At 53.2% G+C, this 25,089-nt stretch overlaps 1 protein-coding gene across 22 annotated transcripts in view; it reads left to right on the forward strand.

Moving 5' to 3' along the window:
* Positions 1 to 284: 284 nt before the first annotated feature.
* The window catches only part of KIF1A (kinesin family member 1A), a 92,781-nt gene continuing 67,976 nt past the window's right edge, over positions 285 to 25,089 (forward strand). For 20 of the 22 annotated variants that reach the window (XM_073888786.1, XM_073888789.1, XM_073888790.1 and 17 more), the window contains exons 1-2: positions 285 to 416; positions 23,149 to 23,315. In XM_073888786.1, coding sequence (XP_073744887.1) covers positions 23,210 to 23,315 — 106 coding nt within the window. In that variant the 5' untranslated portion in view covers positions 285 to 416; positions 23,149 to 23,209. Of the gene's footprint in view, positions 417 to 18,308; positions 18,396 to 23,148; positions 23,316 to 25,089 lie in introns of those variants that run through there. The other 2 variants (XM_073888787.1, XM_073888806.1) reach the window with 2 other exon arrangements.

Raw genomic sequence — 25,089 nt, forward strand, 5'->3', positions numbered from 1 at the left:
CCGCCTGGTCACTCTCCCCTGAGCGCGGGCGCGCGGGGACTGCGCCCGTGCAGGGGGCGCCGCGTCCGAGCCCCGTGTAGGTTCGCACCTCTCCACCGAGGAAACCGCGGTGTCGGCGGTGATGTCACAGCTCGGCTCCGGCCCCCTCCGGTCCCAGCCCCCTCCCCGAGGCGGCCGCGACGCCCGTCCCTCTCCCCGCGCAACAAACCAGCTGGCGGCTGGGGCTCCAGCGCCGCGCGCAGCCAACCAGCGCGGCGGGAGGGGCGCGGGGCGGGCCGGGCCGGGGGCGCGCAGCCCGTCACGCGGTGCCGCCGTCACAGCGCCCAGCGCAGCCCTGGAGCCGCAGCAGCTCCGCGCTCGGGGACCCGCGCCCATGCCCGTGCCCATGCCGGGCCGCCGCCAGTGACGCCGGAGAGGTAAGGCGGCCGCCCGCCTGGCCTCTCGCACCTGCGCTCCGCTTCCCACACCTGCATCAGCTGCGCCCGGCGTGGGGAGCTGACGCCCGGAGCCGCGTCCTTGTCACTGTCGGAGGCGCCGGCGCCGCGCGCGCGACCCCTTCCCTCCCCCCGACCCTCCCCCGTCCCTGAGGAGAACAATGGGGCAAATTCAGGGGTGTCCCTCTTTTATTCGAGTCCCGGCAGGGCCCTCGGAAAAGGCCTCGTAGCTGCGGCCTCTGCTGCGGCGGGGCTATCGCTGGGAGGGGCGGGGGTCGCCACGGGGAGGGCGCGCGCGGTCGGTGGTCTCTCAAGACGCCCCCTCCCTAGCTTCCGCGCTCCAGTCCTTTCCTGGAGAGGGGCCGCGGAGCTAGACCGGCGCGGGGTGGGGGGCGCAACGGGCAGGGGAGAAGGGGAGAGCACGCGGATGGGGGCGCGGGGGAGCGCGCGGGGCAGCTGCCCGAGTCCCCCGGGTGGGGGAGGGCGGATGCTGGAGCCCAGAGCATAACAGAAGGGCGGGCGGGGCCGGCGGGGGCTGCGGCGGGAGGCCAGCTTCGTGCGCACCTCCAGGACTGCCCTTCACCACCCCCCCAGCCGCGTCCTCCTCCCGAGAGACCCCAGCTCCCTTCTAGAAAGGCTTGGGAGGGGCCGTCAGCGGAGGAGGCCTGCGTCTACGCAGCCAGCGCCCGAGTAACAGGTGTGGCCCGGCGGCGGGCGGGGAGGGGGCTGCGGGGCCGCCCGACTCGGATGACAGGGACGAGCATGCCGCGAAGACCCTTGGTCTCCCCTTTTAGGCTGCTGCTCACCCTCTCTCCTCCCACCCCAAACCAGCGGCGCTGCCAGTGCGCTGGCGAAGGGGTGGCGGAGGCATCCCGGCGCGGAGGGAGGGTCTGCAGTCGGCTGGGCGCTAGGTGGGCGGGGGGGGGGGGGGGCCGGGGGGCGGGGGGGGGGGGGGGGGGGGGAGGGAGGGAATGCCAAGTCATGGGGCCTGCTGGGCGCGGGCGCGACGTCGCCCCGGCGCGGACCCGATGCGCGCCCTCGTTCCCAGGAATAGCGACTTTCCCTGAGAGACTGGTGCCCCCTCCCCAAGGGGCGGCCTCCTCCAAGGGGTGCCCGCATTGCTGGGATTAAAGGCCTGTTAGGGCATCGAACTGGATCTTGTGGCTGCGGGGAGTAGGTGCGGAGAGGTCCTGACGCTCAGGGCTGGCCATGTCCTAACCCGGGGGGGGGGGGGGGGGAGAGGACTCTGCAAGACCCAGAGCGCAGGCTCCTGCAGAGCAGTCCCACCCGACCCACCGTCCCTGCCCTGCTCTCCATCTGGCTAAAGGGGCTCTGCCAGGGCAGCTGTGCGCATCTGCCTCGCCTCTCAGCCTGAGAGGGCAGCTGCAGGTTTGAAGGGAAGCTCTGGGGTCCAGAGTGGGGGGTTGGGGCTGTACCTGCGGCGGCCATTTTGCAGGTGTGGTTGGCCACCCTCCTTAGCTGGGGCTGTGGGGTGAGGGTGGTCAGGTGTGGAGCAGGTGTGGCGCCTGCAGTGGGGTGCAGTGTCTGCAGTGTAGGGTGAGGGATGCTGCGAGGGCCAGGGCCCAGGTCTGCTTTCGGCTGGGGTGAAGATCCAAGGAGGGTTGATGTTCGCAGGGAGGCCACTGGCTGAGAAACCCAGGGGGGTGGAGGGGACAGTCAGCCTCTACCTCGGTGCGAAGTCTGGGGAGGGTATTGGGCTCAAGACAGGGACAAGATGAGCAATGCTGTCCCCCATTAAGCCAGGATCTGAAGACAGGCAGTGCCTTCTGTGGGGTGTGGTCCACAGGACAGAGCCTGGGGTCAGGTTTGGAGTCAGGGCTCCCCAACCCCAAGACTCTCCGTGGGGAGGGCCTATGAGGATGGCTTGCCGAATGTCTGCTGTGTGCCCCCTTCCCCCACACTGGCGTGCTCCCACAGACTGACCCCTGGGGCCTTGCACTGGGCCAGCCACATGGAGACTGAGCAGAGCTAGAATTTATCAAGACCCCTAGGACAGAGGACCCTGCCACCCTGCCTGGTCTCCCTTCAGGCTCCTGGTGTCACCACTGCTGACCCAGGGTTGATGATGGTAGAGCAAGGAAGTCCTCCCGTGGGTTCTGTGGAGGAGAGATGGGATTGGGGGAGGCACAGGGGGTGGGGGGCAGAGATGGGGGCAACACAGTTTCAGGAGAATGCCCTGCAGGGGGCTGGGGGGCTGCATAGGCTCCCTCAGTTTGCATAGGCCAGCCAAGGCAGGTGAGCTGGGTGTGACAGGAGGAGGGAATGTTCTGATGGGATCCTGGTACCACCAGATTGGGGGCCATGGAGGGGCTACCAGCTTTGGGAACCACGCCCTGGTCTTTAAGGATCAGGACACAGGCCTCCATGCCTGAGACCCCATACTTCTAAGAGTGGGGAGGGGCCTGAGCAGCCACCCCTGGGGTGGAGACTGGCGGGCCAGGGGTCACACAGCAGCTAGTGACCCCCAGGATGAGCACGTGGTTGTCCTCCTGCCCAGTCCTAAGTGCTCCCTAGAGGACTGCCCCATTTAGGGTTCTTAGACCCAAAGGAGTGGACCCCCACCCCCCACCCCCCTCCACTGTCTCCCTCTCCCCATCCATACCCAGGAGCATCTCAGAGCTCGGTTGGGGCCGGACCACACCCTGCTCCAAACCTCTTAGCTTGGCTGGGGTGCCCAGGGGCAGAGCCAGGCAGGTGGGTCTGTTCAGTACCCTGTTCTGTCCCATTAGCTGATGGGCCTCACCCCACAGGCAGGGCTGGGGTAGCAGGCAGAGGGTAAGGGTTGGGGTTGTGGGTATGTGATCCACTGCCCCACCTGACCGAGCAGCTTTGCAGTTTAACTCCTGAACACCATGGGGATTCTGGCTTTGGGCACTACCCCCAGCTCGGGGACTTAGCAGAGGGGTCATTGCACTGGGTACGTTGGAAGGGTGGAGGCACAGCTGAGGCTGAGCCCCCTGACCCCTCTGGGCTCCTCTCCAGCCCTTCCTGTGTGCCTCTGTGGTCATGTCCCCAGCGCCCAGCCAGCTTCCTCCCTGGCTTTGTAATCTGAGCCTCTCATGAGCCCCTTGCCAGCCCCGGAGGCCTCACTAGGTACCATCCCTGGGATGGATCAGGATTTACCTGCTGCCTGGGTGGCTAGGCATCCGAAAGGAGGGGCTGTCGCCTCTGTAAAGCCTCTGCCCCCTGGATTTAATCTCTTGATAATCCTGGCCTGGAGTCCAGCTGCCCAAGCTCTGCCTGCCCTCCCCCTCCCCCATTCAGAAGCGGCGGGGCAGGGAAGCGCCCCTGCCCTGCTCCCCTGCTAGGTTTCAGGGCTCCCCCCGGGTGTGGGGAGGGCTAGCAAGCCCCACATCAGTCCCCCAGTGCATGCCCACACACACAGAGTCCCTCACATTCAGTCTCAACACACTCCCCCATGCACACTCAGACTCTTACCCTCCCCGTCTCACACACACTCGTACGCATCTTCACACATGTACACTCACATCTGCTCAGACGCACTTACCCAGCCTCACCCTCTCACACTTACACAGTTTTACACAGACAGCCTCACACACCCACACGCACCCACACATGTACTCTCACACACACAACCCCCCATGTATCTTATGGTTTTACACACTCACACACACTCGCACACTCACCTGTACATGCACTCCCTCGCGCACGTGCGCACATGCACACAGCCCTCACTTGTCTTTGTTCCTGCCTCACCCTCTTCCTTCTCTGAAGCATTCCACCCAACCTCCACAGGAAGTCCCTGGACCCCCCAGATTCCACCACCTTGAAGCCTCCTGCAAGCCCCCAAGGTGTCCCTCCACCCCCACTGTGGGCGGGGTGGGTCGGGGGAAGAAAGTGAACGTTTATTGGGTGGAGACTTGGGAGACCTCATGGGGTGTTCCCAAGACCCTAACCAGGCAGGTGGTGCCCTGCCACATCTCAGATCTGCAGACTAAGGCCCCCTAGACCCCATCCAGCTGAGAGTCCATCCAGCTCCCTAGACCCCAGACTTTCTGCCTGCCTCAGCACCCTTCTACCCCATCCCCCGACCTGCCCTCCACCCTACTCTAACCCCCTCACACCTCCACCCCACCCCTCTACCCCACCCTCAACCTGCCCCCTACCCCTGTCCTCTACCCCCACCACTGCCCCCACCCACCCCAGGCAATGCAGGGCCTCACACACAGTAGGTGCCCAGGAAATGCTATTTTCTTGTTGAGCCAGTTGCTTTAGCCCAAGTGGTCCATTTTCTGTGGGCCCTGGAGAGAGGAGCTGCCCCACTGGCCGCATGCGGGTTGTCTGTGTGTCTTCATGTCTCCCATTTAGGGCCCAGTGGTTCCTGAGGCAGGTACCCCCTTGCTCTGGATCTCCTGTGAGGCTCCTGAAATGCAGTGCTAGGGCTGGGGTGGGAATGGGTCCGACTGCTCCTGCAGAACCCTCTCCCTTGAGTTCTGCCTTTGGCCTCTCAGAGGGAGGCTGATGGTGCCCAGGAGGGCCTTAGTGGGGTGTCAGGAGCCCTGTCCCCGCTCTCAGGTCTCAGCCCTGCCCGAAAAGCTCGGGTGGGCCTCCGTTTCCTTCCCCATCTGTCATCAGCTCAGCCAGGATGGTGAGGGGCAGGGCAGGGCCATCAGTGCCCAAGGCCAGTGGGTCAGGGGGGACCAGGTCTCTGAGGGGCCGTCGTGGGGCTGGGGCAGCGGGGTGACTCAGCTGCTCTGTGTCATCTGGTCCTCATTCTCTGCCTGCTTCTGAGGCCAGGGCCACCGCATGGCCTCAGGTCCCCGGTACCTGGAAGGTGACAGGATGAGCAGGGACGTGGCCATGAGACCGGGACCGGAGGAGAAAACTTGGGGCCTGCTCTCTCCTGCATGAGCTCCATCCTTAGGCAGGGCAGTCCTCAGTAGAACTGATTTCTGCAGCTCCCTGTCATACGCTCTCTTCTGCTCTTTCCTGGCACCACACCCAGGAGCCACCTCTATCCTGTCTCCCTCTAGCCCGCGCACCGCTCCCCACACCCCCTGGGCTGGCAGCTCTGTTTCTCGACCCAGAGCTGCCCCTTTCTTGGGTTCCTGACTTGTATGAGGTCCTGAAAATGGGGCTGAGCCCTTGGCTGTGGGACTGGGTCTCTGCTCTGTCCTCACACTGGGTCCGCGGTGTGTCTGGCGGCACGCCTCCTCTGTAAACACCCCCCTCGGAGCACGGAGGCGTCAGCGTCCCCCCCACGCCTCCACTTGCTCAGGAGCAGCGCTCCACCCCTCGTGTGTTTCTGTTTTTTCCTTGACTTTATGTGGTGGTCGTCTGGTCTTCATCCTGTTTTTTCTTTTTTTTTCTCTCCTATATCGTGTCTCCTTGTTTGTGTCCTGTTTTCTGGGCAACTTCTGGGCTTCCTTTTTGAGTTCTTTTTGGGGTTGTTTATCTCCGCACTTACCTGCTCATCTCTAAGAGCTCTCTCTTCCCCGTCCCTATCTCCCTGCTTCACGGCGTCCTGTTCTTGTTTTGGAAGTGTATTATCATCTTGAAACATTCTGAGTATTCATAGAGGTATTTTTTGTTCGTTTGTTTCTTTTTTTTTTTTTAAGATTTTATTTCTTCATTTGACAGAGAGAGACACAGCGAGAGAGGGAACACAGGCAGGGGGAGGGGGAGAGGGAGAAGCGGGCTTCCCCGCGGAGCAGGGAGCCCGACGCGGGGCCCGATCCCAGGACCCTGGGAGCATGACCTGAGCCGAAGGCAGACGCGCAACGACTGAGCCCCCCGGGCGCCCCGTGTTTGCTTGTTTCTGCCTCTGTTCCGTGGTTTATTTCTTGCTCCCTGCGGGTTTACTACGGTCTTCACCTTCGAAGCTTTTCACTCTGCTGGTGTGGGGGGCAGGCCCTGTGGGCCCGTTCGTGAGGCCCGTGGGGTGGTAGAGCATGCTGCCGCTGGTTTCCCAGCTGAGCTCAGCGTGCGGGTGAGGAGGCATGCACCGGCAGGCTCTGCTTTAGGTCTGAAGCGCTGGGAGCTGGATCCACGTAGTTCTGTCGCCCTCCTACAGGACGCGGGGTGTCAGCGTCCACACTGAAGCTCTCTCACCACACGTCTTCTTCCGTGTCTGGGGAGCCGCGGGTCTGGGGGGGGTGGGCAGCCCCTGTCCTCTGTGGGGGTGGGCGGCTGGGAGAGGGGTGAGGGTCCCACCGATCCTATGGTTGTTCTGCAGACAGACTTACACCCAGGACGTCTTCTCCAGCCTCACATCCTGCCCCTGCCCGCCACTGGCCGCATTGAGCCCTCGAGTCCAGAAGGTCCCTGCTGTTGTGCCAGCCCACTCTGGGCCCTCCAGAAAGGTTGTTAGGGGCCTGAGGTCATGGGTGACGCCTCTCCCCTGCCCCTCACCACAGGGGTGACTCGCCAGCGTGCTCTGCTCTCTATTTCATGGGGCCTCAAGAGTGAGCCTGGCAGCGCATGGCAGGCCTCTAGCCTGAGGTCCCCTCGCCCTTCTGAGGGGCCCAGCAGCAGGCCTGGCATGGGCTCTACTGTACATCTGTTGTAATACTAAGAAAAACGAGTTCTGTTTTTCCCCCAACTTGCGGGAAAACCGGTGTTTCAGGGAGAGGTGCCGTGTTGGTGGTCTGTTCTAGGCCGTGCTGCTGGTCTGGGAGGCAGACAGATGCCAGGGTGCAGGTTTGTGCAGGCAGCTGGTCTCAGGGCTCAGGCCGCCTTTGCCTGTCGATTTGTCCGTAGAGGTCTGGCTTTTGCTTGGCTTCCTGCCCACACTCCACCATGTTTATGCAGAAATGTGAAATAGGCCAAGAGCCCTGAGAAATAGACCGAGTTCCTTGAGGGGCTGGTCTCATCCTCTGTGTCTGCAGTGACCTGCCTGCGGTGGGTCCTCAGCGTGTCTTCACCAAGTGAAGAGGTTCAACTCCCCTCCTTCCCCAGGGGCCCTGGCTCGTGGCTCCGGGTGTCCCTCTCCCATGGTCCTTACCATCAGTCATGTTCTCATCCACATGCATGACCACTGTGGCCTGGTCCCTCTCATCCTCTCTCTTCCTGCTGCACGTCTCGTGGTTGCAGCCTGGACCTTGTCACCCTCAGACACTGAAGGTGCCCCCTCGTAGGGCTGGCAGGGCAGACTCTCGAGGCTCCGGAGCCCTTTTGAACAGCTCATCGGGCTCTTCTTGGGCTCTGGCATGCTCCCCACCCCTCTCCTGCTGGCCTAGCTTTGAACCTGCAGCCAGCTGGCCATCACTCCTGCACATGTCCGACCCAGCACCTGCGGCCGTATGATTCTCCACCCCCAGAGGGACCATTCCACGCTTGCTTGTGTCCTCTCAAACTTCACACCCAGCGCTGTTGAGGGGAGCTGGCCCTTCCTGCCACTCTCCAGCGTGCGGTGTGTCTGACACAGTGACCCCAGCACCACACCTTCAGACCCCTCACCTGCAGACCTGCCCCCTGCCACAGGCAGCAAGGCCTTGCTCCATGCCCTGCCAGGTCAGCCTGATTGCTTGCTCCCTTTCATGGCAAGACTTATTGAGAGACGTTATTATGTGATAGGACATATGAAAAAGAATCCAGAATATTTCCACAAACGGCCATGTGTGCACCCTCAACTTCAGAGATGAAGCATTTCCAACATGCTCCCTGGTCCCTGGCACTTAGAGCGCCTGCTCCCCTAACCCTCACAGAAGGAGGAGGAGGGGGCTCTGTTGTGACCCCACCTTGCAGACTTGGTGGAGGTCCACATCAAGGCGTTGGCGGCACCCAGTGCCTCAGACTCCTGACCTGACCTGGAGGTTCTCACCACCCAGACTTTGGCACTCAGCAGACCCAGAATTCCATCATTGACCCCTGGGCTCTGGGTAGCGTCCCTTGTGAGTGTGAAGCCCTGTGTGGGCTGCATCTTGCTGGGCAAGTGACATTTGCTGTTTGTGAGATTCCCAAGGACTATGGCTCTGCTTCATTCATGGTCACATCTGGACAGCCACGGTGTGACTAGACTGCTGTTTGTCCAGTCTGCAGTCGGTGGACAGTCAGGCTCTCCCGTCTCCTCCCCCTTCCCCCCTCTTTCTCCTTTTTGCTGCAGAAACTTCTGTGTTTGGGGACATTTCTCCTGTGATCATGTACATGTATAGCGGCACAGTGACCGTCTGAGTCTGCTACGTTTACTGGATATCTCCATGTTGTTTCCAAAGTGGTTGTGCTAATGAGCTTTTCCCAAGTGGACCGTGCTGTTCCCATTGCTCTTTCCTTATAACCTTTCATGTTGCCATGTGTTTTAATGTTGTGATCTGATGGATATGTTTTTTTGTTAAGATTTTATTTATTTATTTGAGAGCAAGTGCACACATGCACAAGCAGGGGGAGGGGCAGAGGGAGAGGGACAAGCAGACTCCCCGCTGAGCACAGTGCCCGGTGTGGGGCACAATCCCAGGACCCTGAGATCGTGACCTGAGCCAAAGGCAGACGCTTAACTGACTGAGCCACCCAGTCGCCCCTGACGGATATGGTTTTGAGCCACACTTTCTTGATTACCATTGTGGTTGAGTGTTTTGTCCTGTAAATTTCCTGTTCATACCTTTTTGCCATTTTTTGGGTGTTCTTTTTTGTTGTTGTTTGATTTTTGTGTGTTCTGCACATAAACCCTTGTCAGTTAGATGTGTGGCAGACATCTCCAGGCAGGTGAACTTCCCTTCACCCATTGAGGGTATCCTGATTTCTGGACTTTTCCTTTCGGTGCCTTCTGTGGGTTGAATCCTCGAAGGAGAATATGGAGATACCACTTTTTTTCATTATCTTCCAAAACTGTTGTTCACATTTAGGTCTTGAGTCTGCATGGAATTTGATTTGGTATAGAAAAGGAATCTAATTTTGTATTTTTCCATACGGCTAGCCAGTTGTCTTTGTCTGTCTGGCCTGCTATAACAGAACACCACAGACTTAACTTGTAAACAACAGACATTGATTTCTCACAGTTCTGAGGCTGGAAGTCCAAGATCAGCGTGCCGGCAGGGCCAGGTTCTGGCAAGAGCCCACTTCTAGGTTGCAGACGGCCCACTCCTCACTGGGGAGAGGAAGCAGGCTCTCGTGGGACCTTTATAAGGGCACTAATCCTGTTCGTGAGGCCCACCCTCATGAGCTCATCTACCCCTAACCACGTTCCAATGCCCCCCGTTTCCTAGTCCCATCCCACACTGGGGGTGGGGTTTGGGCCAGGAATGTGGGGACACAAACCTTCAGGCCATACCCAGTTTTCTCAATGACACAGCTTCAGTACCCCTCCTCCTTCCCACAGACCTGCAGAGCTCTCTTTGTCTGCTCTCAAAAGGGCTGTGTCTGTGTAAGTCTGTTTTTGGGCCCCTTCTGTTACACTGGTGGTGACATACCTTGTCCTGGCCACCCCATTTTAGTTAACTGAACCTTTATATGAAGTTTTGATCCCAGGAGGGCATGTTGTCTTCTGCCCTCTTGTGTTTCTTCAAATGGGTCATTGGTACTCATAGCATCTCACTGTTCCAGAAACAGTCTTAGCAGCAATTTGTCCAGTTTCATAAAAAACCTGGTTGAGATTTCATTTGAAATTACATTAAAAAAATTACATTGAATTTTTGATTCATTCGAGTGAAAATAAATGTTTTAAAGATACTGAAATTTTCCCATGCGTAGGTTATAGTTCAATTATTTAGGTTTTCTATATTTTTGTGAAGGCTAAAAATTTCCTCATAAAAGTGACATTTATTATGATAAAGGTACTATATACTTTGGATTATTTTTTTAAATGTACCTTAAAAATTTTTTTTAACTATTTGTCCCTAGTGTATTCCAACATGGTTGGTTCCTAGCAACTTTGTGGCACCTTCCAACTAATTCAAATAATTTGTCTGTGGATCCTCTTGATTTCTGTGTAGATAAGCAAATAGTCTGCAAATGATGACATTTTGGGTTTCATTTCCAATCTATATTTTGTCATTGTTGTTTCTTTTTCCTGCTTTATCACTCTGGCTAGCACCACTGCTGCAATGTGAAATAGAAGTGAAGACAGACATCCTTAACTTGTTTCTGAATTTAAAGGAAACGTTCCTGGGCGCCTGGGTGGCTCAGTTGGTTAAGCGACTGCCTTCGGCTCAGGTCATGATCTTGGAGTCCTGGGATCGAGTCCCACATCGGACTCCCTGCTCAGCGGGGAGTCTGCTTCTCCCTCTGACCCTGCTCTCTCTCTCTCTCTCTCTCTCTCAAGTAAATAAATAAAATCTTTAAAAAAAAATAAAAAAAAATAAAGGAAACGTTCCTAATATTTTACCATTAAGTGTGATGCTTGGGTAGGCTTTTAGTAGGTGCCTATTATGAGATTAGAGATTTCTTTTATTTCTCATATTGCCAAGAGTTTTATCATAAACAGATTTTGAAAATTATTGAATGCTTTTTCAGCACCTATTGAGGACCTCATTTGGCTTTTTTTCCTTTAATTGGGTATGGGGTGAATTATATTAATAGATGTCCTTAATTTAAACCATATATATATATTATCATTTTGATTTTCTTGGAATAAGCCTACTGCATTATCCTCTTTATTTGCTGCTCGGCCTTCTTGCTAATGTTCTGGACTTTTATATCTATGTTTGTTAGTGAGATCAGGCTGTGATCTTCATTTCTCAAATTTTTTTGTCTGATTTGATGCCAAGGTCATAATCTCTCTCCCTCTGCCTCCCTCTTTCCTGTTCTCTTAAAGAGCTTGTATGAGATTGGAATTAGCTAGGTTTTTTGAATGTATGTTAGGGCTCACTTGTAAAAAGTGTCTGAGTCTCCTTTTTTTGGTAAGTAGATTCTTAAACTATTCAATCAACTTCTTTAATTGTTGTAAGAAAATTCAGGTTCCCACTGACTAATTTTTCTCCTGCTTATAGGTCATCTTTTCCTGCTTCTTGGCATGTGTGTAATTTTTTTAAAAAGATTCATTATTTATTTAAGAGAGCGCACACACATGAGGTGGGGGAGGGGCAGAGGGAGAGGGACAAGCAGACTCCCTTGCTGAGCAGAGAGCCCCACACGGGGCTCCATCCCAAGACCCTGAGATTATGACCTGAGCTGAAGGCAGATGCTTAACCAACCGGGTCACCAGGTGCCCCAACTTTTTTTTATTGGGTTCTAGACATTTCTATATTGTGGAGTGTCTGAATTATGCTTTCTTCCCAGAAAGCATGTTGGGCTTTGTTTTGGCAGGTAGTAAATTACTTGAGATAATTTAATCCTTGAAGACCTGATTTTAAGCTTTCCTAGAGTTACTCTGGAGTAGATGTCACAGGGCTAGTTAAGCCCACTACTGAAGTATGATTTCTTTGGGGTGTCTACTGAATATCTGGGGTGGAGGGATGAAAAGGACTATTATGGCTGGTAGATGCACAGATAACTTTCTTATTTTATGTGAACTTTGGGAATCCCTGTGTCTTCTTTGCCTGGACTACCTGAGGATGGGCTAGTCCTCTACAAAGACTGAAGGCTCCCCTAGGCAAATATTTTGACCTTTGCTATCTAGCAACTCTTTCCTTTCTAGAACTCTGACCCACAATTTCCAGCTGCCTCAAACTACCCAAACTCTGGCCTCCATCTCCTCAGCTTATCAAAGCTGCTGAGCTATCAGGGTTCTACCTTCCAAAACCTGAGGTCTGGAAATTGCCTCTGGGCAGATTTAGAGTAATTGTAGGGTTTCCCTTGTATGTTTCCCTTCTCTCAGCGATCACAGTTCTGCATTGCCTGCTGTCCAGTGTCTAAAAACAGGTATTTTCATACGTTTTGTCCAGTTTGCTAGTTGTTGTTTACAGTGGGAGTTTAAGTGTGGCCCTTGTAACTCTCATCGTGGCTGAATGTGGAAATGCCCGGAGGTTTGCTAGTAGTATTTTCATTATCATTCACTACTAAGTCGATTTATAGCTCCATCATGATTTCTTCTTTTGTGTATTCATTATTTAGAGGTTTATTTTTAATTTTTCTAAACATAGGTTTTTTTTAATGGTCTTTTACTGATTTTTAATTGTCTTCAAATTACAAGGTGCTTTTGGTCCGGAGTCTTTGATATTTATTAGTTGTTTTGTGACCTACTATGTGGTAAAATGTTGTAAGTGTTCCATATGTGTTAGAAAAGAATGTGTTTCTCTAATTTGCAAGAAAAAGAGAGCACATGTGTTCATTAGTTCATGATTATCATGTTCAGACCGTCTACATCCTTGTTAAGTATGTCTGTTTGGTCTGTCAATTAGTGAGCAATGTTAAAATTAGTTAAAATTCCTGCCATGATGAATTAGTGAATTCTTTCATGTTGCATGACTCTTAACCTTGGTTTTATGTTTTCATTGTGTTGTCTCTCTGGGACCATTCTGAGTAATTTTTTCTGATATTTTTTCCAGTTCATTAATTCTCTGCTCAGCTTCATTTAATTTGCTGATTAACATGTCTGCTAAGTTTTAAAGTTTGAATGGTTACATTTTTATTTCTAAAAGTCCTGCACAGTTCGCCCCTCCCCTTATTTTACAGTATTATTTCCCATTCCTGTTTATTTCTCTAAACATTTTAGGCATACATGTTTTATGATCTGTATCAGACAATTTCAATATCTGAAATCCTCGATAGTCCAGGATTAGGATCTAATGCTGGTTCTCGTTTCTTTTCCTTTCCCCCAGCTCTTGCTCATGGTGAATTGCTTCTCCGGTGTTTGGGTAATATTTAATTGTGAGCACACATTTGACTGATCTTCATCTCTGGGGACCTGAGAAGAGAAAGCTATTTCTAAGGAGGATTTGTATTTGTGTTTGTCATGTGCTATAGTTACAGCCGAGACCTACTCTGAGCTGACTTCTCAACTCGGGTTTCACTGATCATATGCAGGTATTGCAAATTTGAAACACAAACCTGCATGAAGACAGGTCTGTAGCCTCAAATTCTCAGAAACAGTGGCTTTTTCACCACATGGAGCTGAGAGTCATTCAGAGTAAGTCTCCTGTGTCCTTTTGATGACAGATGGCTTTTCCCCAGCCTCCCATGTCACTGGGGTTGTAGCTTTAGAAGATCCAACTCTCTGTGGTGATTTGGTTCCAGTTCCAACTTTGTGTGTGTTTGAGGCCATGCCTCCCATCCTCCATTCAGCAGACGAAGTCCAGTTCTCCACATTTCTGGTGTCAGCATAGGCCTGCCGCTCTTTCCCTGGTGGGCTTGCCTCTTCGATTCAGCTCTTCCTGCTGCCTTTTCTCTCCTTCCTCAGACATTCTCTTATTTTATTCTGGTGTTGGTTATTTGTCCTAAATTTCCAGGTGATTTCTAATGGGAGGGAGTCTTGTCCACCATGTTGCCAGCAGTGGAGGTCTCTCCTTCACCAATTTTTCCTGTTGGTTTGAGGAATATTAATTTTGATGAGCAAACTGTTTTTGTCTTCACACATGCTGGTGTTTGTCAACCAAAATGAGGTCTTTTTATTTATTTACTTATTTGCCTGAACCATTTGGTAATATTTTAAAAAATCTTTAAATATGAACACAGTTTAGAAAAGTCCGATCTATCTGTGAAACTTATTTAGGAAACCAGCAGGTTTCCCCTCCATCCCCGATCTCTTCTAGCTCTTTTAGCCGTTTTGTGCTTGTGGATGCTATTCGGCTCTATCTTGCTAAATAATGTGCTTATTCTACCATTTTTTTGTTTTTTGGCCTGTTTTAGAAGTTGTATAAGTAGGATTATAAAGAGTGTACTCCTTTTGTCTTTGGGTCATCTTTTCTCAATGTTCTGTTTGTGAGGCTCATCCATTTATCTTCTCTCCCTCCTGAAATGCCACTAAAATAACGGTAAAGGTAGGTAAAAGAAAGACCTAAGCCCTGCTGGAAGGCTGGAAGGACCGAGAAGTCATAGCGACCCACTGAGAAGATGAAAAGCAGAAGCCTCGTGGTGACGGACAACAGACTCAGGAAGCTGAATGCCAAGGAGGCGGCGGGGGGGGGTGGAATTGGGAAGCGACCTGTGGTGTCCCCACAAGGCTGCGGACCTGGGTCTCCCCCTGCCTCTGGCAGTGAGGGCGGGATTCTAGAGAGCCCCCTGACACAGCAGTTAGAGTCCCAGATGTCCCCACGCCTCCTCCATCTCTTTCTGCCCCTTCAGCCTGTTGATGCCTCCATTTCCATGACTTAGTCAGTGCTCACAAGTGACTCATTTGTTTTCCCTGCCTGACCCCTCTTCAGATGCACAGATCTAACCACCTCCCTGCATTTGCCACGTATCTCCCGTCCCCTGGTGCTGCTGACACCAGGGTTAAGGGGTCACAGGAGACAGCCCCGCTCTGGTAGAGCCTCACTTGCTGGCTCACATCCACTGGGCCAGTCTCCAGGCAAACTTGGGTGTCCTGAAGGTCAGCCCAGTAAACCGGCAGCTCTCCCTGAGGGACGCTGGGGTCTGACTCTACCTGAGAACGATGTGAAGGCCCCCTGGCCTCCAGGCTTTGAGTCCTGCTTTAGCTGCATCCCACAGTTTTGATATGTTATATCTGCACTAGTGTTCAGTTCAGAATATTTTCTAATATCCGATGAGATTTTTTTTCTTTGTCCCATGGGTTATTTAGAATCATATCGCTTAAGCCAAGCAATTAGGGGATTTTTGTAGGGTTTTTGTTGTTGGTGTTTGTTTTTTGGTATTGCTGTCTAGCTCGATTCTACTGTGGTCAGAGAACATTCACTTTATTATTTTAATTTTAAATTGAAATGTGTTAGAATTTGATTTATGACTAGCATATGACTAATTTTAGTACATGTTTTCTGTGCTATTTATTTATTTATTTATTTATTTATTTACTGGGCTCCATGCCCAGTGTGGAGCCCAACGTGGGTTGAGATCACGACCCAGAGATCAAGACCTGAGCTGAGATCAAGAGTCAGTCACTTAACCGACTGAGCCGCGCAGGCGCCCCTTTATGTGAGCTTTAAAAGAATGTATGATATATATTTTTCCTTCTCAGTAGGTGATAGAAGAAGCCAACCAAAAATTTTTATCCTTTTGTTTACAACCTGTCTTTTTATTTAAATGTGTCTCTTGGGGGCACCTGGGTGGCTCAGTCAGTTAAGTGTCCGACTCTTGATTTCAGCTCAGGTCATGATCTCAGGGTCGGGAGATGGAGCCCCGAGTCGGGCTGCACGCTCAGTGGGGAGTCTGCTTGAGATTCTCTCTTTCCCTCTGCCACCCCCCACCCCTGGCACACATGTGTGCTCTCCCTCTCTCTCTCAAACAGATGAATACAATCTTTTTTAAAAAGGTGTCTCTTGGCAACAGAATAGAATTTTTTAAAAATCTGTTTCGATGGTTATAATGTTTTACTGGGAGTGCTTAGTCCATACTAATTGGGCTTTTATCTGCAGTTTTAAGTCTTCACCTTCCATTTGACCTAGCTTTTTCGGTTGTTGTTCTGTTTTTCCTCCTTTGTTGCCTTCTATTGGATTAATAAAAAGATTTACATTTTTTTTTCTGTTCTTGGTACTAAATGGTTAGTTACACATTCTTTTTCTGCTCTTTTGATGATTACCTTAGCGGTTGAAACATGTATCCTTGAAAGTGTAGTATAAATTGTTGCTCTTCCACTTACCTGACCTTGTCTGTGGCTTCCATCGTTACTGTTGAGAGGTCGATTGCCAGTCCTTATTTTTGTTCCTTTAAAGGTTATCTGTCTTTTTTTTTCTGGCTGCTTTTAGGACTCTTCATCTTTGGCACCCAGTCTTATTATGATGTGTCTTCGTGTAGTGTTCTTTGTGTTTGCAGAGCTTCTTGAATCTATGGGTTGATATACTTCAGCAATGTTAGACAATTAATGGTCATTATCTTCTTAAGTATTGCTTCTCTCTGATTCCATTTCTTCTTCTTTTAGATTCCAGTAACTTGCATGTTAGACCATGTCACTGTGTCCTATGTTACTCTCTACTTCCTGTGTTTTCCATTCATTTCTTTCCCTGTTCTGTAATCTCTCCAGTTCATGAACACTGCTTTCAGCTCTGTCTAATCTCTTGAGTTCATAATATCAGTTATTGTGTTTTCAGTTCTAGAATTTCCATTAGAAATTCTTTTTTATAGTTTTAGATCTTCTTGCAAAAGTCTCCATTTTTCCGTTTATTTTCTCTGTCCTTTTCTCTCTATTTTGAATATATACGTTATGGTTATTATAAAGTCCTTGTTTGATCTCCTAGATCTGGATCATGTGTAGATGTTTCTTTTTTTCCTTTCGTGTTTTTTTTTCTTCCCCCCACTTTTTTTTGAATCCTATAGTCCTGTTTTTTTCACGCCCCGTGACTTTTGGATTTATGTCAGATCTTGCCTATTGAAACACAGTAGAGGCTCTGGATGGCTCACCTTTTTCTTTCCAAGCAGATAGAGTAGACGGTCATCCCTAATTCAGGCAAAGACTTAGCTCAGTCAGGGAAACATTGCAGTTTTGATAAAGTTTATCCTCCCTGTGGTTCTGCCCTGCTTTTAGACTCTGTGCCTCCCAGGGCTTTCAAATCAGGCCCCGGTATGAACTGGAGCCCTCCCTCCCAGTGGATTTTGAATGCTAATCCTTGTCTCTGTAGCACTGAGAATGCAGAAGCCTCCTCTTTGATTTGCAGAGGCTTTCTGCGTGTGGTTTTTTTTTTTTTATTATGTTATGTTAGTCACCATACATTACATCATTAGTTTTGATGTAGTGTTCCATGATTCATTGTTTGCATATAACACCCAGTGCTCCATGCAGTACGTGCCCTCTGCTTGTGTTTTTAAACTCCTGCCCCTCATACCTTCTGAGTTGGGCACCTATCTTAAGGGGAGAGCTGGCAGAGCGAAGCTCCCTACCTCTTTCTCCTGGGATTTTGGCCTCTCAAGTTTGCTTCTCTTGACCAAAAGCTCAGTGGGTTTCTCCATCCCTCAGCAACAGCTCTCTGCCTGGGAAGACTCCAGACTCCCAGCCTCTTGCCCCGTGCCCAGAATGCAAATGTGTTGAGGGAGAAAGTGCTGTGGCGTGTTGGAATGTTGTCTCCTGTCCGGCAGCCCCCCATCTCTGGAATCTTGGCCTGCTCGTCTGCGTGGCTCCAGTAGCTCTTTGATTCTCATTGTGAGATTTTACCCAGCTTCTCGAGCTGGGCATGGTGGGAGGGAGCATTGCCGGGGCTGCCGGCCCTTCTGCCTGGAAGCAGAAACCGACCTCTGCTCTTCCATGCTGCACGCTAACGCCTGCTCTCAGCCCCAGAGCCATCGCACAGTCTCCATGTGCTCCCGCAGTCCTTGCACAGGTGAACTTCTAGCTCTATTTTTAAATAGGGGAGAGCTGGTTGTTCCAATACCAATCTCACCCAGTTACCTGAAATGCTGCCTTATCATCTATTAGCTGTGTGTCTGTCTGTCCATCACTGGTTAGGCTTCGTCTTTTCTGTTGGTCTCTCTGTTCATGTGTCCTTGCTGGACTTTGGAGGTTGTTACGGCTTTATAGTAAGTCTGATAGCTGGTAGGGTACCTTCTTTGTTCTTATTTTTCACAGGTCTCTTCGGGACTCCTGCAAAATTCCACCGAAAATCCTGTTGGGATATTTTGCTTATTGGACTTGCACTGAACTAACATAGCTAAATTTGGGGAGAACTGAAAAATTGTGCAATATTGAATCGAACATCTGCTTTCATAAATATTTTCTTTATTCCTAATTATTTCCTGTTTCAGTACTGAGCATTGCTTACTCAACAAATATAGCCTCTTTTTTTTTTTTTTTAAGGCGCAAGGCATGTTGCTAAATGCTAGAAATCTCATTTCAGTTTACATTCTCACCAGGAATCCATGACCTTGCCCTTGCTTTTCCCACCCCAGCTGGATTGGCCTCCTACTTTTCGCCATTTGGAGAGTGCAGAGATTTTGCAGCATAAGGAAACTCAGATTCTCAGGGGGGCACCTCCCTCCAGTCCCCTCCCGGGCGGTCATTTTTGGGTACGAGAGGGTGAGGCTGTGGGCAAAACGCTCACGGTGTGTGCATGAGTGTGCGTGCTGTGCTTGTAAGGGCTCTGGGGTGTGGCTGGGCACGATTCCAGCCCCCAGCTCTGCTCTCCATCCACCCAGCCTTCTGTTCACGTCCTGCACTTGCCCGCCCTCAGTGGTCAGCTGCTCTCGTGCTTCTGTCCCTGCGGCCTTTGGAAGAGCTGTGCTTGCCCGAGGGGACGGTTCTGCTCCATGTCCAGCCTGTTCTGGGGAGTCCTGAGGGGTCATACACCTGACTCTGGGCAGGGCCCGGGAGTTCAGAGCCCGAAGTCTGCATTGATCCCAGCCCCTGTGGGGCTCCCCTCCATCTGCAAAGAGAGACAGGCCCCAGGATCCTCCTCAGGACCTTTGTGCTCTGTCCCCAGGGGTTCTCCTAGATGGGAGGGGGTCTTTGGGGCAGATTCTCCTGAGAGTGGCAATTACAGATGGGGAGTGTGAAGCAGAAGACACCCTTTTCAGAGGGAAGATTTCCTGGAACCCCAGTGTGGGAGAGTCTCAAGACCTCTCCCCTAAGCCTTTGCTCCACTGGGATGCCTTCAGTGATGGATTGAATGGCCGTCTCGGTTCATTTTAGACAGCGGTTGGTCTTCATGTCAGGCTGAGTTCTGTTTTCTGGAGCTCTTGGCCATTCCTGGAACCAGCAGCCCCTGCCCTGAGCTTGTCCTCCTCCGTGTTCTCAGGAGCCCTGTCCCTCAAGCCCCCGAGCCCCCCTTGGGTGGCCAGCTGCAGTGTCAGGCTGGCAGCCCATCAGTGGCCTGTGGGAAAGACCTTTCAGAGTGGCCAGAGCAGCACCGAAATTCTGCAGGGAGTTTTTGCTAGCTTTCCTCAGGATCCCAGGCCCTGGGACATGGAATCACTTTGGGGTCATCCACTTCAATCCTGTTATTTCACAGATGGGTAAACCGAGGCCCAGGGGTTAAGTCACATGGCTGAGACAAAGGCAGGACCGGGACTGAGTCCTCTGGTCCCCGGCTTGCACCTCTTCCACGTGACTTAGATGCAGTGTCAGGAATGCCCAGGGCGCCTGCAGCATGAGTTAGGAGCTGGGGGACGTGGTACTGAAATGCAGAGCTCTGTCCCCTTGCTTAGGACCGCCTGCCCCATCGTATGGATTTGCTGAGTGAACCATTTCCTTTCCTGCTAATTTGGAGACCATACTATTGCTGGTTCCGGCTGCCAGGGAGAGCCCCAGGAGGTAGGGTATGGGAGGACATTCTGGAACCATGTTCTGTTTTATAACACCCTTGACATGTTGATGATTTAAAGGCCCAGACTATGTCAGGGTCATGGTTTCAGACAGAGAATCTCCATCCCATGACAGCTCTCCCCACTGCAGGTGAAAGCCTACACACCGCTCATTCCCATACGGGAATGGAGGACAGTGCTCCCACCAGGTCCCTGGCCAGATGGGCCGGGCTGGGGCTTAGGAGTGCGAGTCAGAGGGTGGCGGGGTTCTGGGACTTCCGCTGACCTCACCCTTGCATGGCCCCCAGCGCAGGGCTGCCCAGCCCTCTTCATCCTGGGCCTCTGCGTCGGGACACGGCCTTGTTCTGGCGCCCTGCCGGGGGCTAGGGGACCGCAGGGCCCCGGGTGCTCTGAAGAGGCCGTGCCTCAGAGACATGTTTGGCAGCATTTTTCTGTGGAAACAGACGCTCGAAGGTGGTTCCATTCCTGGGACCTCCTAGAAGCTTCCCTGGGAAGGCAAGGCCAGACTCTGGCCCTGCAGGGACGTGTGTGTCTCCGCAAACCCCAGCTGCCGGCCTCAGAGCAGCCACAGAGCACTGGCACAGAGTCAGAAGGAGAAGGGCCGTGTCTGGGGCTGTGTCTGGGGTGGTGTCGTGCCTACCTGTCAGCCACCTGCTGCAGGGCAGGGTGGCTTGGCCTCCGCCTTGGGAGACTCACCCATTTATCATCGGGTCTTCAGCAGCTCTAGCTTTAGTGAAAACAAGATTTTTCTGTACCTTTGTGGTTCCTGGTGGGGCTGGAGGCTCTGCGTGCCCCAGCACCATAGGACTGTCCCCCAATGCCTGTTACTGCACTCTTGCCCACAGGGACACTCAGCCCTGCCTGGGAGCCCGGGGTGGCACTGTGCCATGCCTCCCTCCTCCCAGGCCTTCCCAGGGTCCCCCGGGCTGCTTCCCTTCCACACACCCTGCCCCGATTGTGACACCCGGGGAGTTGACCGCAATCTGGTGTACTGGGTGAAGCCCTCTGGTCTCTCGCTGCAGTCCAAGGCCTGCCCCTGTTCCAGGGTCCCCTCTGGGCTCATTGGTCTGGGCGTGTAGGGCAGGTGGGGGCATGCGCAGGGATGAGGTGTCACGTGCACCCCCCAGTAATCGCAACCCTGTTGTTCCCCCTGCGACCCCACGTCCTCAGCCCAGATGCTCCCACAGGGAAGCCAACCCACCTCCTTCCACCCTCCTGTCTCACCCAAATCTTGCTGCACATACTGCTCTGTTCACACACTTCTGGCCTGTGAGCTTCCAGGGCCCAGGGACAGTCCTGTCAAGTGGGTATGGGCCCCCCAGGGCCTACGTCCTTGGGGAGCTGCGTTCTTGGTGTGAGTGTGAAGCTGACCTTCCAAGGGATGTGAAGGTCAGCTTCATGCTCACCAAGGTTGCCACAGAGCAGGCCTGGTGGCTTTGGCATCCCACTCATTTTTCATGGCGTCCGGTGGCCGGGCCGGGGGGTCACTGCTGCAGAACCTCTGCCCCGGGCAGCGCTGGGCTCCAGCAGCAGTTTCTCTCCTGCGTTTTGTCCTTTTAGTTCCTAAAATTTTCACCAAGTAGCGCATGTAGGTGTAGCGCCCAAGGTGATGGGCCAGGAGGCTCCTGGAGGGATGGCTCCTGCGTAGCCCTCCCTGCATTTGCTTCTGGGGTTGGTCCCCTGCTCATGCCCGTCTGCTCACATGGAGATCTGTCCAGTGTCTCTTTGTATCTAATGTAAAGTTTCAGCTGTTCTGCAGCATCGCTCCAGCAGAGCCCCCCCCCCCCTCCCCGACGCCCCACCAGGGACCCCCCCCCCTCCCCGAAGCTCCAGCAGAGGACCCCTCCGCCGTCCCCGACGCTCCAGCAGAGACCCCCCACTGTCCCTGACTCTCCAGCGGAGACCCCCGCCCCCCACTGTCCCCACTGCTCCTCAGCAGTTTGGATGTGTTTCTTTACCATCGTCTGGTGTCCGTGTGAGATGCCTGTGCCATATTCCCATTCTCCACCGTCTGTGGTCTGTCGTTCTCTCTGGAAGTTTATAGAATCTCTCCGTTAGCCCTCAAGTGCTGACATGTCACAGTTTGCTTGGTGTGTGACTTTCTCCGGCCGGTGGGGTGGGTGGTGGGTGCTTTGAATTTGGAGACTCGCGACTGGCAGTCCTGGGAGGTTTTCTCGAGTTCTCTCTCAGTGGCTCCTTTTCACTCCTCAAGTCTTATCTCTCCCCTTTCCTGGAAAATTACTTAATTCCAGCCTTTTAGTTTACTTTTAAAGTTTGTGTTTTCATATTTTTAATTTCGAGGAACTCTCTTATTCATTAAATGGTCCTTTTTAAAAATAGCATTCTCCACCCATTCGTGGGCGTAGCAACTTTTCTTTCTGAGAACATTAATTACAAGGAATTTAGAAAATACTTTCCTTCTCTTCCCCGCACTGTTTCATGCTGCCATGCTCCTTTCCTGGTGGTTTTAGCATCTGTTAGTTCTTGCTGGAGGGTGTGGTCCTGGCAGGTCTCCCCAGGTTCTTGGCTGGGGGGGTTCCCGCACGGGGTTCCCAGGGCTAGGCATCTCGGGTGTACCTCAACCCCCTCCCTGTAGCAGGTGCTCCATGCCCGCTCTCTTCTGGGCCGTGGGCTCCCAGGCTGGGCAGGGCTCACTCTCTCCTGCCTGGTGGTGGGGGAGGTCCGGGCCCTGGATGTCTGCAGGTAGGGGGCCCAGGGTTCTTCACGAGTCTGCCAGGGCCGCTGTACCACAGTTCCGCAGACTGGTGGCCTAGAGAACGGAGACACATTATCTCCTGGTCTGGAGGCTGGAAGTCCGAGATGAGGTGTGAACAGGGCTGGTTCCTTCTGCTGCCATGGTCTGGGCTTTGTCTGCTGTCCACCTTAGCCGTTCTTTGGCTTGTAGAAGCATCGCCCCGACCTCTGCTTTTGTCTTCATGTGATGTTCTCCTTGTGTTTCTCTGCCCAGTTGTTCTCTTTTGTAAGGACTCCATACTGAGTTCGGGGCTCACCTGACTCCCGCGTAACCTCATCTTCATCGGTCACATCTGCAAGGACCCCGTCTCCAAATGAGGTCACATTCTGAGGTCCTTGGGTTTAGGACTTCAACACAGAGATTTTGAGGGGACATAATTCAACCCATAGCAGGTTTAATGCTGGCTTTCCACCAACACCCGTTTTTGGTCCCCCCTGGAAGCCAGCCTTCAGAGGCACCGAGAGCCTTGCTGGGTCCCACTGAGTGGGTTGGCTTGTTTCTTGTTGGGCTCCAGATTTCCCGGGCTTGCTAAGCCAGGCTGCACTCGTCCTGTCGGCTGTCTTGTCCAAGAGTTGTGGTGTTTCTCGTCTGTAGCCGCCCCATCCAGTCCCCCGTCCCTGTGGATTAGCACCGCATGCAGGTGTCAGTGGGATTTTGGAAGGGAGAAGGTTCAGTCACCATCCAGAAGGAGCTGTTCTGCCTTTCTGGATATTGTTTCTAATTCATGTCTCCCTTTTTCTCAAGGTGTCTCCGAGCTCACTCGGGCTCCCAACACTGCTAAGGGTGACCCACAAAGGCCGGAGAGATGGCCGGGGCCTCCGTGAAGGTGGCGGTACGCGTCCGCCCCTTTAATTCCCGGGAAATGAGCCGAGACTCCAAGTGCATCATCCAGATGTCTGGAAGCACCACAAGTGAGTATTGGTGATGGGGTGTCCATGGGTGGCTCGTCGCTCGGGGCCACACGTCCTGGGCTGCCCAGCCAGACGGGGCGGCCAGCCTGGCACCCCCAGCTCCCTCCTCGTCCACATGGTGTGTTGGTTCCCTCGGCTGGCAGGGACAAATGACCACAAATGGGGGGTGGCTCCAACAACAGTTCTGAAGGCCGATGTCTGAAATCAGGGTACTGACAGGGTCGTGCTGCCTCTGACGTTCTAGAGGACTCTCCTTCCTGCCTCTTGCGGCTTCTGCTGGTCCGGCCATCTTGGCTTGTAGCTGGCGTCAGCAGTCAGCACATGACTTCACATAGGAACACGGACCAGCCGGCAGGTGGGCGGGGGTGGTCTAGATGGGGGATGGGCACTCAGAAGGGCACTTGTTGTGAGCACTGGGCCTGTGTGTAAGTGAGAATCATTGAAACCAGTCCTCCATGGTGTGTGTACTAACTAGCATTTAAATACAGGCTTGAAACACCAAAAGAGAAAAGAACGCTGATCCCTGGATTTAGGACCCACCCTGCTTCGGCATGACCTCACTATGACAGCTAATTCCATCTTCAAAGACCCCGTTTCCAAAGAAGGTCACCCTCTGAGGCTCAGGATGGACGTGAATTAGGGGGGCACACTTTCTGACCCAGTACATGAGGTTACGGATTTCTCATCTTGTTTCAGCTGCCCTACATTTATACATTTATATGTTATTTTATTCAGCCTGTTCTTTTGCCTTGTTTGTGATTGTAGGTCATCTCCAACCGTCCTGAGGAGGGGGAGGCCTGCAGTCCATAGGCTAATAGGCGGTAGTAAGAGAGGGAATGACAGTGTGGTGTTCAGGGAGGCAGATGAGCCCTGACAGGCTTCGTTAGCTCACAGGCTGCTGGCAGGAGAGAGCACCCACTCTGAGCCTGGCCTTTGCTCTTTTGGCTTGAAATTTTGGATCAAATTGGCCCCGCATGCAGATGAGCGGCCAGATTCTCACAACCTGAGCAGCACCCCGGGAGACCCTCCTGCCCCCTATCCACCTCTGCTTCCAACACGGAGGTTAGCAGGGCTTGTTTCGGGTCCCACAAAAACCGAGCCAGGGTCTGGGTTATGTCTCCAGCTGATTAACAGCCTGCCCCCACGCTTGTGACTTAGAACAAGAATTCTGGGCTCAGCAGGTGGTTTGCTCCTGGGGTCCCTCGAGCAGTGACCACGGCTGTCACGGCAGGCTCGGGGTACAAGCCATACCGTGTGATTGGTGCCGGCTGCTCGCTCACACTTCATCCTGATGTTGTAGAATCACGTAACCTACCCCACCTGCTATCCAGGTTCAGAGGGAGGGGCTGGCCAAGGGGAGGGGCACTCAGCGCCGAGAGCAGCTGCCTCCCTAGGCCTGTTGAGGGGGTGAGGATTCAGGTGTCTCTAGAATGTTCTGAGCACCTGTAGGCTCTGTGGGAAGGCGTGGGGGCTGGGAGGTGGTCTTTCCAGAAGCCCGTGGAGCTCTGTGGTCCTTCATCCCGGGTGGGCAGGTCATGGATGCCCCGCTCAGAGCTTGCTTGGGGGCCGTTGGGCATGGTGTGGCCATGCACATCTGAGGTTTCGTCATGGCTCTTAGGAATAGTGTTGCCTCCACTGGGTCCCTGGAAGCAGACCCTGACGTGAGGATTCGGGTGCCAAGGGTTTATTGAGGAGGTGGTCCCAGGCTACGTGGGGAGAGAACATGGACGTGGGGAGGAAGCTGTGGAGGGCGCTGATGCATGGGTAACCGCCA

This window comes from Callorhinus ursinus, unplaced genomic scaffold (assembly GCF_003265705.2).
Source record: "Callorhinus ursinus isolate GAN/ISIS: 27379988/994484 unplaced genomic scaffold, GSC_fseal_2.0 scaffold96, whole genome shotgun sequence".
NCBI lineage: Eukaryota > Metazoa > Chordata > Mammalia > Carnivora > Otariidae > Callorhinus > Callorhinus ursinus.